At 44.8% G+C, this 21,555-nt stretch overlaps 1 protein-coding gene across 1 annotated transcript in view; it reads left to right on the top strand.

Moving 5' to 3' along the window:
- MATN3 (matrilin 3) overlaps positions 1-21,555 on the top strand; it is a 137,808-nt gene that overhangs the window by 87,168 nt on the left and 29,085 nt on the right. Inside the window, exon 4 of the mRNA XM_085610630.1 lies at positions 11,415-11,517. Within this exon, the coding sequence (XP_085466756.1) occupies positions 11,415-11,517 (103 nt within the window). The remainder of the gene's footprint in view (positions 1-11,414; positions 11,518-21,555) is intronic.

Below are 21,555 nucleotides of genomic sequence, written 5' to 3' on the forward strand. Positions count from 1 at the left end.
GTTTGCTGTTTGTTCCACTGGTTTTGGTCAATTTTCCAGTTGACAATTGATCTGGAGTTAATAGGGGTGGGGGTTATGTACTGGCGTTTCCATGCAATGGCTCATTTTGGGAATACCCTGCCACACTGCAACAGGGTCACCAACGGGTTCCCAAATATTAAATACACACACAGACACATGATGAGCAAAGGCAAATACATATTCACACCTGGAATGTACTGGTACTGGGCACAGTTATGAAGTCCTATAAAGTCCAGGCACAATTTAGGCACAGGTAGTATTCCTACAAGAGATGCACCTGCTGGCATGGGAGAGGGCTAAGCTACGACACAAATGGAGGGATCAATTATTCCATACTAATCACTCAGCATATGCAAAAAAGGAGTGCTCTTCACCAATGAGGAAGAATACACAGACCCCAATGGTCAGTGTGTGCATCTTAGAGGGAAACTAGAGAGGCAACCCCTGGTCTTGGGGAGCATTTATGTCCCCCACGTCAACCAATCTGCTTTCCTGGATTCAATTTTCCTAAAACTGGTGCACTGGGTAGAAATACCACGGACCCTTGTGGGAAACGTCAATAGAGCACTACATATAGACCTCAATTGCTCCCACCCGCCGCTGCCCACATCTCCCACGGCGCAAAACACTACAATATTAAACACATGGCTGTGAGAATGTTCCTTGTTACACTCCTGGAGGTCTCAAAATTAAGTCATGAAAGTATTCTTTTGTCTCTCCCCAACATGGATTGCATGTCCAGTTGGATAGGTTTGTGTGCTCCAGCTAACTACAACCCTCAGTTCATCACACAACATACTTAGGCACGACATTATCAGACCATAACACGCTGGAAGTCGGCTTCCATTGGGGAAGAGTACCTACCCAGATCCCTAGTTGGAGGCTCCAACATATATGTTTGGACGATCCTGTTGTCCAAGAGGAATTATGTGTGGTCATAGTTCATTACTTTCAAGATAACAGCTTTACCGCTTTCTCCCCTTTAGTAGCGTGGGAAGCTTTTAAAATAGTATTATGTGGGATGTGAATTCGAACTACACTGGGACTGGAATTGGAATAACAGAAAAATCACCAACAACCACTTCCTAATGCGACTCACTGTAAGAAACTGGCTCTACATACACTACACCAAAATGAGGTATAGTGTGTATAGAGTCCAAGTGTCCCCAGAGGTAGGCAGAGGTTAAAGTTAGATAGAACCTTACTCTCTAATAGTGGTAGCTTGGTCGAGCAGTAAGGCAGCATCAGAGGACAGTGTTAATCATTCGATGTACACACTCAGTCAGCAAATGAATTCGCACACTCAAGAACTAAACTCTAGGCCAATTGTGTTTGTATAAAAATATACTGTTGTTTATTTTTAGAACCTAGCAAGCCTGGTACAGGTAAGCATTAAATATGTTTCAGTAATAAGTTACTGGATATAGAACAGTTTGAAAATGCAATAGAAATTGTACTTTGTTTGATTTACAGGGGAGCAGTAGTATGCAACACTTAGCAAATACAGTACATTGGAATGAATAGGCTTTTTCAGTAAATTGCAGGTAAGTTACTTTTTACGTTACTTTTCTAAATCAGTGCTGGATACCTAGATTCAGCCCTGGGACATTTCCTAGAAACAAGTAAGTAATTACGTTTTGGTTATTCGCGTGATTTTTAAAGAATATTTTCAGTTTTCAAAACTCCACACTTCGACTGTGGGAGTTAAGGTTCTGGGGTTAGACTCAGGGGTCCCCCAGGGTCAGTGATGCACTGTTGTTGCACCCTCAGCGGCACTAGGGCGGCCGATGCAGAGTGTTGAGGCCCAAGGTTAACCAATAGGGGGATAGGGGGCATCCGCTTGGTGGCTGCTGGCAAGCAGGCCACTGGGTTGTGGGAGCAAAGCTCCAAGGGCACGTTGGGGACCAAAGTATCACCAAAGGTGCACCCTCAGCGGCACTAGGGTGGCCGGGTGCAGGGTGCTGTTTTGAGGTCGGGTGCCCTGTTGTTTTCAATGGAGAACCACCGGGACAAAGAAACACTGCAGGCTCGGGGACGAGGATCTTCTGTGTGTGACCACCACTTTGAGGGGTAAGTTGGGATGTTGTGGGTTGCTTAGGCACCGTCGGTTTGGGCACACAAGGCCGTGGGGCGCCGGGTGCAGGGGTGCCTTTTGACGTCGGATTTTCTTACCCGCTCTGGTCGCGGTAGGGGGGGTACTCTGGATTGAGGCTGCAGGCGTTGTCTGGGGATTTGAGGTAGGTCAGGGGTCACCGGATCTTGGGTCAGGATCGCCGGGGGGACCTCCTCGTGGTGTTTTTCCACTCGAGCTCAGGCAGGGTTCGGCAGGTGCAGAGTAGGCTGGATTCGCGGTCTCTGGCTGGCACCAGAAGCTGCAGTTTGAACAAGTCCGGTGTTCACAGGAGATTTCAGTCTTTGAAGTGAAGGCAGGCAGGTCTTCCAGGGTTTTTGAGGTTGCTGGCTGCAGGACACACCGTGGTTTCGCAGGAGCAGGTTCGAGGGGAGACAGGCCTGTAGGGCGCCGTCCTCTTGTTAGCTCTGCATGGCTCTTCAGTCTTTCTTCTTATCTTCTTTTCTTGTTGTTGCTGGATCTGCCTTCTTAGTTCAGGGCTGCCCCCTAAATACTGTATTTAGGGGGCGTTTTAGGGGTCTTGAGGTCAGTAGCCAATGGGCTACTGACCTTAGGGTGACTACGCCCTTGGTGTGCTCATCCCACTTGGGAAAGTGACCACAATCCCTAGTCCTGATTTGGGTGTGCCTGCCATCTGCCAGATGGTGAGCACTGGAGAGTGGGCTTCGACTCGCCTCCCCCACCTGAGGGGTGGAGTTGGCAGAGGTGGGCACACCTCCTGGGCTGGCTAGTTTTTCCAATCTGTGTTCCCGCCGAAAGGGAGGGGAGACAGGAAGGGGGTTGCTTCTGATAGCAGGAGAAGCTGGGCGTCGCATTACAAAGGCTGCCAAGCCTTTGAAGCTCCCCTGCCACAGATGGCTCTTCCTGGCCTGGGGGAGGTGTGAACACCTCCGCCCAGGAAAGGCTTTGTTTCTGGGCTCAGGGAGCGTAGGCTCCTACCCTAGGGGTCCAGAAACCTGTCTCGTGGTGGCAGACTGGTGTGTACCAGTCAGGGAACCCACCAGAGGCTGGTCGTTTTTCAGGGGGCATCTCTGAGATGCCCTCTGTGTGCATTTTTCATTAAATTCCACACTGGCATCAGTGTGGGTTTAATGGGCTGAGAAGTTTGATACCAAACTTCTCAGTTTTCAGTGTAACCATTATGGTGCTGTGGAGTTCGTAATGACAAGCTCCCAGCACCATATACTCTTAATCGCAGCACTGCACTTACAATGCCTAAGAATGGACTTAGACACTGTAGGGGTACAGGGCTCCTGCACCTGTACCCTCACCACTGGCATAGGGTACCCAGCTAGAGGGGTGACTGATCTATGCCAGATCAGTGGGTTTTAGGCATGGCACACAGGGATGTGTGCCATGTCGACTCTTTACTTTGCTGTGCACCAAAACACGCAGCCTGCAAAGGCAGTGTGTGTGTGTGTGTGTGTGTAAAGTTACAGGGCCTCTAATGGTGGCACAATAAGTGCTGCAGCCCTTAGAGGTCATCACTGGTCACAGTGCCCTGGGTACCCGTGGTACCATTTACCAGGGGCTGACCTGTGGCCAGAGATGCCAATTGGGTTAGTTTTGGGGAATGAACACAGCTCTGGGAACCTGATTGGCAGGGACCCAGGGCACACTAAGAAAAAGTGCATCAGTAGTCTGGCAAAAAGTGGGGGGTTACTGCAACAGAAACCCACTTTCCTACACTCACCCTTGCTTCTGAAAACAGCAATAACATTACTGAAGCAATGACTTTGATATACCCACACAAAAGTACCTTATGCTCTCTCCATCCCATTACTGGGTTTTCCTACAACAAGCGGCGTACTCTTTCCCACAGAGCTCAGACATTGGAAGGCTGTAGGGATCTCCACTTTAGGGGACCTCTATGAGGGGGAACTCTCCAACCCTTCCAGGTGCTGGTCAACAGCATGGGGCTGCCAGGGAGACAGTTTCTATAACATGGCAGAATTCTACACACTCTTTGCCAGCTATGGAGAACTGACCAAGGGAAACCCTTTCCCCACACACAGGCACTTATTCAGGCCTTTTAGACACAGTAGGACATGGGCTCATTACTTGGATTTACAACACAATATTGGACCACACTGTGGTATCTGTGTGAACTCAGGGGCATATTAGCAAGACAGGCAAAAAATTATCGCCGCTTTAGCGGCAGAAAACTGCCGCTAAAACGGCGATAATGGCCTTGATAATATGCTCTGTGGAATTCCGATTGAAGCCCATGTTAGACGTCCTTCACATCTAACATGGGCTTCAATTGGAATTCCATAGAGCATATTATCAAGCCCGTTATCGCCGCTTTAGCTGCAGTTTTCTGCCGCTAAAGTGGCGATAATTTTATCGCCTGGCTTGATAATATGCCCCTCAGTGACTGGTGGGAAGAGTGCTCGGGACACCCATTCAATGACAATGAATGGCTCAGAATACTGGAATACCCCAAGATTCTCTCACAATGCACACTTATACCATTTAATATTTTACATATGCTCTACCGCACTCTGTCCTAGATGCCAACATATTCCATCAGATTTTCCCCACGTGGTATGACATGGTGCCCCTCTTCTGCCCTTGTAGGAGGTTGTTCTGGACATGTTGTCGGAGGTCACCGCTTGTAAACGATTAGAAAGTCTTGAGACTTACCTACTGTGGGTCTGTCATCACCCAAAGTATGCCAAAGTGTCCACTAAATTCCTAGAGTTAGAGCTCCTGCTCGCCAAGCGAGCCATTACCATGTGCTGGAAAGCTCATACCCCCCAACACTGCATGTATGGAAGCATGCTGTGGTCACCTGGGCAGAAGCCGAGAATAAAGCACTACACAGGGAGGAAATACAGGGGTTACGTAAAACACCAATTGCAACATACTGGGACGTCATGGTAAAAGGATTCAAAGACTATGGGACAGAGGGCGTACCAACTACCTGAATCCCAACTCCTTTACCACTGTTAAATGCACCCTGCTTATCCCTACAAGCTGCTGGCCACAGAGATAGGAAAGCAGGTCCTCCCTCCATGCTCTACAAACAACTCCCTCACGCACTGCGCTCACTTCCAAAACCCAGAGCTGGGCCATGACCTCCAGAATGTGCCCATCATTCCCAAGTACACCAGCACTCCCATCCCGGGCATATAAACACTCAAACTACTATCTTTAATCATGGACACTATATCATGCAGAACGCTAAGGTTTACGCCATATATTACGAGTTGGACACTACAGGTGGAGGGAACTAGATGGTATGGGCGGGGTGGAGGGGGATTGTTTTTTTTTTTCTGTGTTATGATCCATATACGAGAAGACACAGATATAGCACTGCTGAGACTGTCAGTATGATTCATGAACTCTGTAAGGGTATGTGGCAGTGTAAAAGTAAGTGCATACAACATATTGTAATGTTGGATATGAAACCGCAATAAAAAGTTCTTTAAAAATCAAAATAAAATGGCCCTTTGCTGAAAAGACTTAATTAGCAGACTTAGGTTAAACACTCAATGAAGAGTTTTATGAAATCTTCACAGAAGATGAAGTTTGCAGTGAAAGTTGATCTTAAAGGGCATACACAGCAAAATATTGCAAAGTAGTTTCTTTTGACAAAGGGTCAGTATTTTTGTTCAATCATTAAGGAAGCGTGCCTAAACACTGTGAACAAAAAAGGTTATAAATCCACTAGTATGTTATGAAGACAACAATGGAAAATAAATGAACTGTCAAGGACGATTAGTGAGTAACACTCTGTGTTTATGTAATGACAGGCTTAATCATCCTAGGAGCACCCATGGTTCCCAGTTTCAAGATACATGTCATGGTGCATCTGAAGTTTACCATAACTAACCACATTTGCTCATCACAAAACTCTAATTGGAATGCTGGGAAGTCTTCGGGCAGCCATGCACTTTACAAATCCATAAACATAAACACATATGAGACACTGTAGCCATCTTCATCATGAAAAACATATCAAAGCCAATAGTCGAATAGGGCTCACCCAAAGTCTACTCTATCTCTATACTTCGTCAAACTTCTTGTTGATGTACTGAAGTCAAAAGCTCATGCAATGCCCAGCTAACGTTGCCTGGGGTGAGATGTAAAAAGAAGGAACAGAAAGTCTGTGTAACTTTTTTCCTTAAACACTATGAGGCCTATTACGTCCGCCCAACACCGTCTCAGTGTGAGAACCGACCGACCATAGGTTGGCGGTTCCACAACCCCTATTACTATGGGGGCGTGTGCTGTGGTCGGAAACCAGCCGCAGCACAAGCTCCCATAGAGAAATGGGAGTTTTTGTGAATCCATGCACTGCGTGACAGGCACCTCAAGGTGCCTAACACACTGTGCAGGGATTTACAGGGGGACACCGTAGGTAGCCCCCAGTGCCCCAACCGCAGGCTGCTGAGGGATAGGAGCCCTGCTAGGGGCCCCCAAGTCATTTTCTGACAGGCTTTCCATGTCGGGAAAAGCTCGACATGGGAAGCCCGCCGGAAACCGACATCATAATCCCCACAGCAGAAATGCCGTTCATACAAGATTATGTTGCGGTTTCGGATTAGCCGACCGTTTCCTTGAGCCCGTTGGATGCCAGTCAGAATGACTGGCCGGTTTGACTTCCGACCGCCATAATCGTAATACAGCAGTCAGAAGTCAAACCAAGGGCCAATGTAACTAAGGGTGTCGGTCGGAAACCCTCCAACCTGCAGTCAGAGGCTTTGCGACCAACATCCTAATTAGGCGCTTTGTTTTGAAAAACATAAGAAACAAGTTTAGGGCCGAAGTAGTCTATTTTCTTTCTCTGTCACAACTTTAAGCTAAAATCAGGAAACCATGTTACAGAATCAAGCGCATATAGTGTAATGTTTGAAAATTTAGTCTCCACACACAGGTAGTTACCATCACAGAGGTTTATTTCTGTACACCTCATCCTTCATCAGCTGACTTTTACAGACTCAGAATGACACACAGATAACTGTCATGGAACCTTGGGATATAGCATCCCTAATTCCACTAATCTGCATGTGATTTTAATCTTAGAACCACATGCAGGAGACACCACAGATAGCATCACTGATACATAAAAAAAGGCATGAAGAAATAGACAGGTGAAGCAGGGTGAGCTGCAAAAAGCGCTGCAAGGTGATCTGGAGCCCTCTACCCCAACAATAGAAAAAAGAGAGAGAGGCAAAGGGGGATAATAAAGAAGCAACTGAAGAGGGAAGATAAGACAAGGAGTAAAGACTGTTGCAGAGGTAACATGTCCATGAGCGGGGTTCAAGGAGTTTCACCTTATAAAATAGGCACAAAAGCTGGGGGAGGTTAAAGGAATAGGCATAGATAGAGGAATAAAGCAATTCAGGCCACAACTATATGTGGGAGGTGATAGGTGGGTAGAGGAGACAGAGGAGGTAAAGGGTATGGAAGATGCACCAAAATAGAAACGGAGCGGAGGAGGAAAAGTTCTGGTGTCTCCCCTGATTAGGAGGAGGAGATAATGCAATAGGGGAAAAGGAAAGGTAGGATAACAACTGTTGTTCAAGAGAAACAATAACTGTGTATTCACAATTTTGAGAAAAATGGCATTCACTTACTTGGATTTGAAAATTTTAGGGAATGGACCTCTTTGGCGGATAACTCCTAGTCCCATGCACATAATGGTCCTGGATGTTCCAGATGCCTGCCACATCTGTTCATTTGACTATCCCCAGCTAGTTGTATTAATATTGGGCCACTCAGCCTGGTATCTCCATTGCGTGGCCCGACTACATCTGTCCAAGATAAAAAGTGTTGGTTAGTCGGCTGTGAGGGATACCCTAATAGGCTATGCCGAGTCGGACAACTGAACGATGGGGCTGTTGGATGGTGGAATACATCAGGAAGTGGTACCTATTCCTTGCAACCACCCAGGACTGATGAAGTGCTGTCAGCTCCTCTACTCTACCCATAGAGACACTGGTGGGGACATTCTTAGGGAGGCACCTGATTGTTATGCTGATTATAGGCTGAACTCCATCATGTGATGATTCAATTATACTAAAGATTGGACATCTCTATTTTCTTGGCAAACCTTTGACAGTGATGCTAGTATAATTTGAAATGTCGAACAGTCTAGCATGGTTGGCTATATTCTATGTGATGTATCTACATGTTTGGAATGTAAAATTGCTCAAATTGCTATAAAAATGTCGTTTAAAAAAAGAAATAAAAGAAAATTTGGTGAAATTAATTGCCTTTAAAAATTATGGAAAATAAGTTTAGGTTAGATTGTTTCATAAAATAGTTTTTCCTTGATTTAATTTGTTTCACAAATCCCCCACGGTAAAATCATATACATGGAATACCTTGAGTCATGTGATTCAAATCAAATCAAATAATCTTTATTTTCGATCATTTCGATCATCAAAGATATAAATACATAGCAATTTTAAAATTGTAAAATTTTCGTTATTTTAGCATTTACATGTAAACAATGGCTTTCGAAAATTTCATGATACAACCATTAAAAGCATGAAAAAATATTCTAAAATCTTTTGGCATTATACAACCCCCCCCCCTCTTTTAAAAGGCGGATTCGAACATGCCACATAGCCATTAAGTACTTTGCCACTGCAAAAACAATCGGAGGTGACAGATCGGTTATTAGAATTCTGAACGCAGGCAAATATTTCCTGAATCCCATGTTTTTGAGAATGGGTACGAGCCAATACTTCCTCGCTCTTTGGTAGGCTTTACAAAAAAGGGCCACATGTAAATCACTTTCCTGTGGATATGCACAGGCTGGGCATTGCTCTGTTGTTGAGGGCTGGGACCAAGAGCTGGTAAAGGCCCTCAGAGGTAGAGAACCATATCTCCACTGCAAAGAGAGTTTTTTTGCCATCACAGGAGCCATTCCATCAAAAACACTTTCCATTAGGTAAGAATCTTTCAATTGTATGAATGTATTAGACAATGAACCGACCCGCATACTGTCTAAAGCAGTGGTCAGCTTTGACTGGTAGTAGAGTTGTGAAAGTACCTTTCGAGGGGTCCTCCTGCTTGAGTTTACAGGGTCGGTCCATAGATCAACTAGACCTAAACTCTCACATGATCTTTTTATATATCTTAACCATGGGATGTTACTGATGTTTGGTAAGGTTAGGAAGTCCTGCAGCTCGCTTCTGTAGTCACTAAGTTCCTGGCTACTCCAAAGTCGTTGCCAGAAGGTTAAAGGTTTTAAACCAAGTTCCTCGGAGATTGGCCTGAGGCCTAGGTCCAATCTCAAAGGAAGCAACGGCGTGCTCGGGGGGGAGAGCCACCAACTGCCTGAGAAATTTGTTCTCTGTGCTTGTTAGGTTTTTGACAGGAGTATGACCCCATAGTTCACCCCCATATGTGACTGAGCCCCGAGCTTGAGATTTATAGATCTGTATCAGGGGGCCCAGCGGACGATATATAGATTTGCCCACCATTCTAATGATACCACCCACTTTCTGTGATAGTTTCATATTTGCCTTGATCATATGTGTCCCCCATGTCATTTTCTCGTTCAGGGTTACCCCCAAATATTCGATTGTGGAAACCCTCTCCAATCGCACTGTACCTAACAAGGGGTTAGGACGTGTTGAGGGGGTAGGGTTCAAAATCATATATTTTGTCTTGGAGGCATTAATTTCGAGGCCCCTCTCGGTGCAAAATTGCAAGAACCCATCCACTATCCGCTGAATTCCCATGGGGGATTTAGACAGCAGCAGGGTGTCATCTGCAAACAAATTGGCGGGCACCCTGCTGCCATTCAGTTTAGGAGCATCGATATCTTCTATCCTGGTCAGGTGGGCGATTACCCAGTTGACAAAGAGGCAGAACAGGGTGGGTGCAAGCACGCATCCCTGCCTCACCCCCCTGTCAACGGGGAATCTTTCTGTTAAACTCCCCATCCTGCCACACCTGACCCCCGCAAATTTATCCTGGTGTAATTTAATCAGAATTGCCAGAATATCTGGCGGGACTCCCAGGTCATCAAGGACGCTCCAGAGTTTGGATCTCGGCACCAAATCGAAGGCGGCACGCAAGTCCACGAACACCGTGTATAAGCTGCCCCCCTCGATAAGTGCCGTCCTCCAATAAATAAGGTTAAGGCGGAATATTTGATCCGTAGTAGATACCCCCTTTCTAAACCCGGCCTGGTATGAGCTCATGGTGGCAGTTTCCTCTATCCAGCTCTGGAGACGATCTAGAATGAGCCTTCCAAAAAGTTTTTGTGACACATCTATCAGGCTAATGGGCCTGTAGTTGGATGGGAGCAGAGGCGAGCCTTTCTTAAAAATCGGAACCACCTCTGCGCCCAGCCAAGTACAGGGCATCTCCATACCCTTCAGGACTGCATTAAATAGTACCAGGAAATAATTTATCTCTTAGGCCACAGAGATCAGCCTGCAAAAGATTGTAACAGGTCTGGCATTGGATCTTAATTTGATTAAGGCACTCCAGATAATGGTTTTCACTTTGTATTGAAATTCTAGATATCCCAGCCCATGGCTGCATATCTTTTTCGCATAAATCCATACTCAAGAATTTCTAAAGTAGCACCCAAAGTATATAAAATATAATTTCTTAGCACCATGGATTTTTTAAACTCCTCTCCAATCTTGCTATTTTATCCACCAAGATTATGAAGTTAGAGTGGCTACTTTACTCCATGTCCTTCTGGGCACCGTTTCCAGATCTAGAAGTTTCATCTACAAATCATTGCTCTCATATGTGTTAGTATAATTAGTTTAATGGGGCCCAAGCAAGACTACAACACCCAGAATGCAATAAGTTGTGTAACAGAAGCCCATGACTGGAAATAGTATCTTGAGTGACATGAAGTGAAGTGGTTACCCTACATATAAGACTTTTGAACTTACAAAATCTAAATGTTCTCTTTATGCTAATGCTATTAGTGCTCTAATATTTCAATAGAATTGGCGATTTTAGAAATGTAAGCCAAAACGGAGGTAAAAGGGCATTAGGGGAGGAAAACAAAAGACACAAATTCTATTTTTGGGTGGAAAATAAAGCAAGGATGGAGATTAGTGATACATCTAAGAAACCTGAACCAGTTTGTAGCTTGTAGGCATTTCTTGTGAGCCTCTGATCTTGCCATGCAATTTTAAACGATTGTTCATATACAGTTATGTAACAGGAAACCCGCTTAGCACAATGAATCTGGTTGAATGCTGTATGTACATTTGTTATATTGTCTTATGTCCTTCAAATTATAGCTGTATCTTTTTTTTTTTCTTGTCAGAAGAGGCCAGGAGTATTGTTAACACTGAAGACCCTTGCAAGTGTGAAGCTCTTGTGGCATTTCAGCAGAAGGTCGACGCTTACATCCTGATGCTAACTTCAAAACATATCCTTTGCCTGGTTTAACCCCCCACTGCATCTTTTCTTACAATTTGGAAAAGTTTGTCTTCCAGGATACCTAACATTCACAGTTACAATCTCAGTGTATCAGTCGGAGTGGTGCACAATATACAAAATTAGGAACATCAAAGCTCATGTTTCCTAAACAACATATCAGTGGTAAAACATTATTCCAGTGCTAATAGCAACAGGAAACAACCTTTTATCACACAGGCATTACAGTATATTGCTGTTACCATGCATCCATTACCACACATGTTTTTACACCGCATATGCCTTTAGAGAGAGAGAGAGAGAGAGAGAGAGAGAGTGTGTGTGTGTGTGTGTATATATATATATTATCTACTGGCGGTCTAATGGGGCGCTCCGTTCAGCTCCTACCCTGAAAGTCTCGGGCTGATTCGTCAAGCGGGGGCCGAGAAAAAGGGGGGGTCCCAAAACGCGTTTTCCCCATGCATTTTTCCATAGGACCTTTAGTCGCAGCTACAGCCCGAACGGCTGAACAGAATTACGTGAAATTTGGCAGAGAGGTAGCCATAAGGTCAAGGAAGTGCCTTTTGCAGGTCTGGTGTAAATCTGTTCAGTATTTCCTGAGAAAATAGCATTTAAAAGCATATCAATATCTATACGTGCGCACCGTGCGCGCACTGTGCCCGCACCCTGCCGTGGGCGAGCGCAATTCTGATTGGTTGTTAGATGTCGGTAAACATTAGAATCGGTCGAAACCAGGAAGTGTCGGCCGCCATTTTGTCTCTCGCAGTCTGAGGGGGTGAATAAAAAAGGTGGAGAACGTGAAAAGGGGGCAGAGTGGACAGTTCCTGACCCCCTAGCCTTGGTCAGGGGGTCACAGAAGGACCGTGGGTGCTCGGTGCGAAGCGCACCGAGCGCACCGAGCGCCCACAGCACGCGCACGGTGCGCGCACGGTACGCGCACGGTGAAAAACCTGAAAAAAAAAATTAATAAATACATAACTTAGCATTTAAAAAAACGTACAAATTCACTGAAAAAACAATAGGTTTCACACACGTTATAGTTACGAATTAGCATTTAAAAAACCTTGCAAATTCACTTAAAAAACCATAGGTTTCACACATGTTATAGTTAGCTGGACATTTCACTCGTAAAAAAACCAATGAAATTCCCCCGTTATAGTTAGCGCAGGCAACTATAACTCACGCGACCGCAATCCTCTGCTAATGACGTCAGATATTACATCACTGATGACATATGTGTCTTTATGAAAAATAAATATTTGTAATATATGTATAGCTAAAGATTAATGGAAGAAGACATGGGTAAATAAGTGTCTAAATACAGTGATCGTCATCAGCAGAGGATTGCGGTCGCGTGAGTTATAGTTGCCTGCACTAACTATAACGGGGGAATTTCATTGGTTTTTTACGAGTGAAATGTCCAGCTAACTATAACATGTGTCAAACCTATGGTTTTTTAAGTGAATATATATATATCGCTATATATATATATATATATATAGATATAGATATAGATATATAAATATATATAAAATATATATATAAACATAGTTATATATATATATATATATATATATTCACTTAAAAAACCATAAGTTTCAGACATGTACATGTTATAGTTAGCTGGACATTTCACTCGTAAAAAACCATTGAAATTCCCCCGTTATAGTTAGTTCAGACAACTATAACTCGCGTGACCGCAATCCACTGCTGATGATGTCACATATTACATCACTCATGACATGGTCAGTGACATCACTCATGACATCACTGATGACATCATCCTTGTGATAGTGGCGGTCGCGCGAGTTATAGTTATCTGAACTAACTATAACGGGGGAATTTCAATGGTTTTTTTACGAGTGAAATGTCCAGCTAACTATAACGTGTGAAACCTATGGTTTTTTAAGTGAATATATATATATATATATATATTATCTACTGGCGGTCGCCAGTAGATAGTTATAGTTAGGACCTATTTTCCATAGGAAATCCGCAACATTCTATTGGGAATATCTTTGGCGCCGATTGACGAATCTTCGCAAAATGTTCCAAACTTTTGGCCAGCTCCGCTCCGCTCCTACCCTGAAAGTTTTGCGGTGATTCGTCAAGCGGGGGCCGAGAAAAAAGGGGAGTCCCAAAACGCGTTTTCCTCATGCAATTTCCCATACGATCTGTTGTCGCAGCTACAGCCCGAACCGCTGAACGGAATGACACCAAATTTGGCAAAGAGGTAGTCCTCAGTTCGGACTCGTGCCTTTTGCATATATGGTGTGAATCCGTTCAGTAGTTCCTGAGAAAATTAGAGTTAAAAGTACATAAATATCTATGGCCGCGGAGGATCCGCGGATCCTCCACGCACCCTCCCTGAACCCTCCCGAGCACGAGCTGAATGCTAATTGGCTGCCAACACTCTGAATCAGGAAGTGTTGGCAGCCATCTTGTGCCTCGGTAGAACCGAGGCACAAGAAAGCACAAAAACAAAGACGCATAACGCAACAAGGGGGTAGGGTAGAAACACCCAGACCCCCTAGGCCTGCTCAGGGGGTCCCACAAGGACCCACAAGGCCCAAAAAAATTATTTTATTTTTTTTAAATCGCGGGATGCGCGTAGGGTCCGCGCATCCCGCTAACGAAAAAAAAAACGAAGCGCGGCCTACCGCGCTTCATTTAGATTTAGCCCCCGGGGGGGCCAAGTCCCGGGGGCAATATGGTTTTATAATGGGGGGCCCCGGGGACCGACACCCCCGGGGCTTTAACTTAAGTGGGGGGGGCCGCGCGGCCCCCCCCTGGAGCCAATGATGGCCCTGGGGACCGCCAGGGCCAGCTCCTGCAGTGTCCCAGGGTGCCCACCGGGACACTGCTGTTTGCTATGGCAGGGTGGGAGCCTCGCGGCTCCCATCCTGCCATAGCAAACTGCTTTGGTATTTGGAAGAGAGAGCAGGAAACCTGCTCTCTCTTCCAAATACCAAAGACGATTGCTTTTCCACACGGGGAGCAGCATGTTAGCTGCTCCCCATGTGGAAAAGCAATGCCGGCTCCCGCAGGACGCGGGGAGCCGGCGGGGCCGTGGGGAGATTGGGGACCCCCCACGGCCCCCAACGGAGACCAGGCCCCGGGGGATGGGGTGCCCGGGGCCATAAGTGGCCCGGGAGGGGGGCCACGCGGCCATCCTCCCCAAAATAAAAAAATAAAAGATGGCCCCGGGGGATGGGGTCCCCGGGGCCATAGGTGGCACAGGAGGGGGGCTATGCAGCCCACCTCCATAAAAAAAATAATTTTTTAAAAAAGGGCCAAGCCCCGGGGGATGGGGTCCCCGGGGCAAATTATGGCCTGGGGAGGGGAACCACGCGACCCCCTTCCCGTTTTAAAAAAAAATCAAAATTGGGGGCAGGCCCTGGGGGATGGGGTCCCCAGGGCCAAAAAAAAAGAAAAAGAAGGGGGGCTACACAGCCCCCCTTCTAAAAAACAGAGGGGGAAAAAAAAAGGATCGAGCCGGAGGCCACGCCCCCTCCTTACACCACTCTGCAAACGCGCCCCCTGGCGCGTTTGCAGAGGGGGAACGAATTCCCCTTCAATACTGGGGGTCCCTGGGGCCCAACTAGCCCACCAGGAACCTCCAGTATGCGCCAGGGGGCTGCGTTGCAGAGAGGTGTAATGAGGCCATGCCCCTTTTTACACCTCTATGCAACGCAGCTCCCTGGCGCTTACTGGAGGTACCTGGTGGGCTAGTTGGCCGCCAGGGGACCTTAGGATTCAAGGGGACTTAATCTCCCAACTTAAAACGCGCCACGGGGCGCGTTTGCACAGTGGTGAAGGTAGGGGGCGGGGCCTGAGGTGATACTGTGCAAACACGCCCTGTGGCGCGTTTTAAGTTAGGGAATTCATTCCTCTTCAATCCAGAGGTCCCCTAGGGGACAAATAGCCCACCAGGTACCTCCACTAAGCGCCACGGAGCTGTGTTGCAGAGTGTTGTAAAAAGGGGCGTGGCCTCTGAATACCTCTCTGCAATGCAGCTCCCTGGCGCATACTGGAGGTACCTGGTGGGCTAGTTGGCCCCCAGGGGACCTCAAGATTGAAGAGGAATTAATTCCCCAACTTAAAACGCGCCACAGGGCGTGTTTGCACACGTCACCTCAGGCCCCTCCCCCTTCCTTCACCATTGTACAAATATTCCTCTAAAATCAGCCGAACTACGAATTCCGATTTACTCACCTGTAATCAGGAGAGAACCCAGTGCTGCATCTTTTAGCCCAGCACTGACCCTGAAAAGTAATTCTAAGCATACTTACCAGTAACTTGTATTTCCTTCCATAGGAATCCATTGTGTGGTTTTCACCAGAAAAGTTTCTAAGTGTCTGTTTTCACAAAATAAAAATATTCCTAAAAAATCGTCTGTATGACTTAAACACATTCTTTCAACTGTTTACAGGAGGTTGGCCAGTGCTGGATCCAGGATCCACCACTGAGTAAGAAAAAGTAACGATATCACTACTTATCTGCTAAGTGAATTTTCTGCCATAGGATAACATTGGTGATTCTATGGGAAAAAGTTTCTAAGTGTCAACTTTTTAAATACAATAATATTCCTTAAAAATCACTACTGTAACCAAAGCGCTTTTACTCAACTGTTTACAGGAGATGTCCAAGGACTGAATCTAGGATCCAGTCTTGTGGTTAGAAAAGTAATCCATAAAGTAACTAATTGCATTTAACTAGAAATTCACATTGAGCTCAATGTTGCTTTGTGTTTGAAATTGTGTTGCCCATTGCAACAACTGTAACTACTGTACTTAAAAGTCTGTTGCCTATTTGCCAAGTATTTAAACTAAAGTAATTAATTCTGAGAAAGTATATTTTGTATTGTAATGTATAATGTAATTATAATGTAATTAAAAAAATATATCTAAAAATAAATAGTTTAAAAAATGTAGTAAATCAGTATAAAAAAAATCAGTATAACAATTAATACATTCAAAATTGTCATTTAGAAAACCTTTGAAATTCACTGAAAAAACCATAGGTTTCAGGCCTGATATAGTTAGGAATTAGCATTTAAAAAACCTTTGAAATTCACTGAAAAAAACCATAGGTTTCAGGTGGCGTTATAGTTAGCTGCACATTTCCCTCGTACAAAACCCTAGAAATTCCCCTGTTATAGTTCGTTCAGCTAACTATAACTCGCGCCCCGCAATGCACTGCTGATGACGTCACATATTACATCACTCATGACATGGTGAGTGACATCAATGATTAGATCACTGATGACATCTGAAATGACATCACTGATGACATCACTGATGACGTCATCCGTGTGATAAATTAGTGCATCTTCTCACAACCTTTGATATACTCAATCAAAATTTCAGACGTCCATTCTCAAAACCATAGATACTCCAATACCAATAACTACATACCCACTCAGTGACTCTTAGATCTACACACACATCCACTCACTCACCTGTACAGTCACTCATACTTACAGTCACTCAGTACAGGACTATCATATGCATTTATACACCTACATAGACACTCACACACCACCAATCATCCATAGAGGTTCTCTCACACCAAGTCAGTCATGCAAATAATTAATCACACTCCCATTTACTCACCTATGCAGTTATACACACACAAGTTCACTTACTCATAAAAATAGTACCACATTCTTACGCTCTTATACAATCACTGATACAAGCACACACTCATCCATACAGCCACTCTCACAATCACACACTCTCACATATACCCACTTACATACTCTTACACACATATATACTGCCTTTCACATATGTAGTTACTCACACATGTACCACTGAGATGTACATTCAATCACTAACACACCCATACATACACTCACCCAACCATACAGTCCATCACAGATGCACTCTTAAAACCATCCACCCATAGAATCACCCACTCACACATGTATGCACAGAGTCACACACACCCCACCCACACAAACACGCAGGCACCCAAACAGATAATCAGACAACCAATCAATAACCCATAGAGACACTCATATAGCTATTCACAAAACCATGCAGCCGCTTATACACCAACAGACAGACAGATACAAACATTCACACAGTTTAGTCACTAGTCTGCAGTAAGATACGTTTAATGACTCACTTATATAGTCAGTCACGCACCTACTAAATCATCCATTCACACACTTATACACCCACTCATTCTTCCATAGGTTTTCCCTATATATATATATTAAACATATTTAAAATTTACAGAAACACACTCACTGGATGACGTCATCAGTGATGTCATCAGTGATGTCATTTCAGATGTCATCAGTGATGTCATCAGTGATGTCACTGACCATGTCATGAGTGATGTAATATGTAACGTCATCAGCAGTGCATTGCGGGGGAGCGAGTTATAGTTAGCTGAACTAACTATAACAGGGGAATTTCTAGGGTTTTGTACGAGGGAAATGTCCAGCTAACTATAACGCCCCTGAAACCTATGAGCAAAGGTTATACTTTAGTCGGTTCAGCTGCTGTGTTGAAAGTTTTGGGGTGATCCGTCAAACGGAGGCCGAGAAAAGGGGTGGGGGGGCATGACTTTTCCTCATGTTAATTCCCATATGGATTTTGAACACAACTACAGCCCGAACTGCTGGACAGAATGACACCAAATTTGGCAACAAGCTAGCTCTTGGTCCAGAAAGCACGCTTTTTGGGATTTGGTGTACATCCTTTCTGTATATTCTGAGATATTAGAGGTTAAAAAAATATAGATATCTGGGGATGGGGAGGATACGCAGATCTGACCGCGGAGGTTCTGTTGGGAAAAGCAAGGTCCTGATTGGCTGGCCGCAACCTGGCAGAAAAGCTGCAGCCGGCATTTTGTTTGTCACATCGGCAAGGGGTTGGGAAAAGAAGAGTGCAAAAATATATAAGGGATCAGGATACAGCTATCCTGACCTCATACGACAGATAGCGAGGTCCCTTAGGGACCTCTCATGGGCAAAAAACTGCCCACTTGTTTTGCTTCATCCAATCCGTAGTTCCGCCTGCGGGTCTCAGCGCAGCCCCATGTGTAAATTTGCAGAGAGTCTGTGGATCCAGAGAAAATGGAAAGAAAGAAAAAAACATACATTTGGATGCATGTGGTAGTGCCTGGCCTACCAGGCCCTGTGGCTAAACCACCGCTGCGCATAGTCAAATACCATAGAAATATGCTGAAAAAAAGCAAAAGTTACATGGTCGTTATAGATAGATTTTGAATTTACTCGCACAAAACCATAGAAATTCAGCAGTTATAGCTATGGTTAACTCAAGTGACTATAACTCACGTACTACAGTAACTATAACTTGTCAGCCAGGCCCTGCAGCCCCCTCCCCAAAGGCAGCCACACGGAGGCAGCCAACTCCATGCCCCGTATGGCCTTTGCTTGTGCGTGGCATGGGGATAGCTGCAGTGTCTGTGTTGCAGCCAAGCCTTGCTTCTAAATCCCCGCAGGCAGCCAACCCCACACTGCACGCAGCCGTTGGTTAGTCATAACAGGCTTGGCCTGCTGCCAGGCTCTATGGCCAAAGCCCCAGCAAGCTGCCAACTCCACACCTCGTTGGCAGCGTAGGCTTTGACTTCGGGATTTGGACCCCATCACCCCCTCAATTGGCCCCAGGTACCCTATCCCTTGGAACCAAAAACAGGGGAGGAGGTTGTGCATCCTTCCTCCCTGAGCCCTACTAGGCCATGGGGATCCCATCCCCAGGGGACAAAATACAATATAAAATGGGAGTGGGGCTGCTTGGACCTCCGTCCCCCGAGCCTTATTAGGACCATGAACCCCATACCCTGGGGCCAAAATGTAAATAAAAAGGTAGGGGGGTGCACGTGTCTCCCCTGAAAATAACATTTATTTTATAATATATATTTTATTTTTAAAGCAGGGGGGGTTGGGAGGAGTTTCTCCAATATATATATATATATTGGAGTTTCACTTACCTTGTGTTGTAAAGGCATGTTTGGTAAAGGTGTATGCGTGGTAAAGGGTTGCATGGTAAAGGCAATGTGTTATGCATGCATGCGTGGTAAGGTCATACAACCTTAGCAGCAGAGTTGGTACAATGTTGTTGTGTGGACAGTGCAACATGATCACCAGCTAATATGTTTCTATTGTCTGAGACATTAAAACATTAAAGTCCTGTGTAGAATCTTTTGGGAGAAAGCTAAATAACACTGGCTGGGTAAAATACAGACAGCCCCGCTCGTACCTCTCGGCAGTACATCGCCGCTGGTGAATAGGGGTAAACATGGTAGCTGAGCGGGATCGAGGAATGGACCTAAATCATCTCTTCTGGTTGAGTGCATGTTTGCCTATCACCTGAATAATTGCCAATGATTGTCTGGGAAGGAAAAACATGACAAGAGTATGTCATTTCTTGCATAATGTCATCTCTGCCCGATGGCAAGGAATTGTCAGTGTGTGTTAAATTCACAACTTGCAGTTAAATTGCTGAGGGTAGACAGAAGTGACACTATTAATGTAAGTTCTACCATAAACGTACATAAAGCTTGATGCATGTTGCGAAACTGTACTACAGGAAAGTTGCCTAGTAAGAAGTAATTGCATGTCAGGACACAACCACACCTACCTAAACCGTATTTGGCCATAATAGAACATATTGAACGTTGAAGAACAATCATCAGGGCAAAGGCCAATGACTGCACAATCTTAAGAAGGGTAGAAAAAATAGATATTTGATGTTCACGAATGAAGAATTTCATCAGTTGAGACCATAAATAACATGATAAACTCTATGGCCGTGACTGACACATGAGCAAGCAATATTGGAAAGAAACACACTGGGCTCAATTCACAAAGGTAAACCTACACCTTTGTGTAATTTTACTCTTTTTCAATATTCACAAACAATTTAATAGTAACTTTACGACTCCAGAGAATCCGCACATAAAAAGATGGGACAGGCCTATTTATTTATGTGCGGCGTTTCCCTACCCCGACTGCGGAGTCTCCGTAGTAGTAAAGTTACTATTAAATCGTTTGTTTGTGAATACAGAGAGCGAGTAAACTTACACAAACGTTTAAATTACCTTTGTGAATTGGGCCCAAAGGTTGTAAGAACTGGAAAGACCAAATTGGGGACAAGTAGCTTGCAAAGTCAATGTTCTGAGCAAAAGGTGAACAGTGCTCAATGTATGGAAGCACCGGAATGACAGGTGTCAGGAAGGCGAGAAGAAAGAGGTCCTTGGCAGTGATGCTCTAGCACACCCTTGACAACCATCTTCATGGATTCCAACATGTAAATTCATCTAAGCATTTTGCCTATAAGAGTTGGGTTTCTTGTCTAGTGCCAATTTAATACTAGGCTATCCCTCTGGTGGATCTAGTCAAAATATAATTTTCTGTGTCCATTCAATCTTTTGCCTTCCTTTTGAGAGTGATTACAAAATAATGGGTATGACCCAGAAACGTCACCAGGACCAGGGTAAATTACGGTACAAGAGAGAATGGTCCCAGTGGAACACGATAAAAATCAATGATTTTGGGTTGCACCTGTTAGATTACTCATAAACAATTCTTGTTCAACATTATTTAATCATATTGAACACATAACAGCATGTTCAAAATACAGCATAGATCTGAATGAATTATGCAGTAGTGCCCAGAAGAAGGGAAAGAAAGGTTGGTGCAGCAAAGTGCAAAAGAGAGGGTTTCGTGAGAAAAGGAGGGCAGTGACAATATATACATCAAAAGTTACATACAAAGCCTGTTCAGCCTGAAACAAGGCCACTAATGAAATAACAAAGCCATAATAATATGTTTTGGCGCAGTGAAAAAAACACTGTTCTCCACATCTGACATAGAAGGTAAAGCTGTCGACGTTTCGACCCAGTGGTTGTGTTACGGTAATCTAAAGCCTTACAATAGGGTCTTCATCAGGACTGTGGGGGCACCTGAGAATAATTGAAAATACCTTAATATTATAAAAATGAAAGGGCTAGTGGCAAACCAAATTGCAAACGAGTTTTAAAAAAGAAGT

This window comes from Triturus cristatus, chromosome 6 (assembly GCF_964204655.1).
Source record: "Triturus cristatus chromosome 6, aTriCri1.1, whole genome shotgun sequence".
Lineage (NCBI taxonomy): Eukaryota > Metazoa > Chordata > Amphibia > Caudata > Salamandridae > Triturus > Triturus cristatus.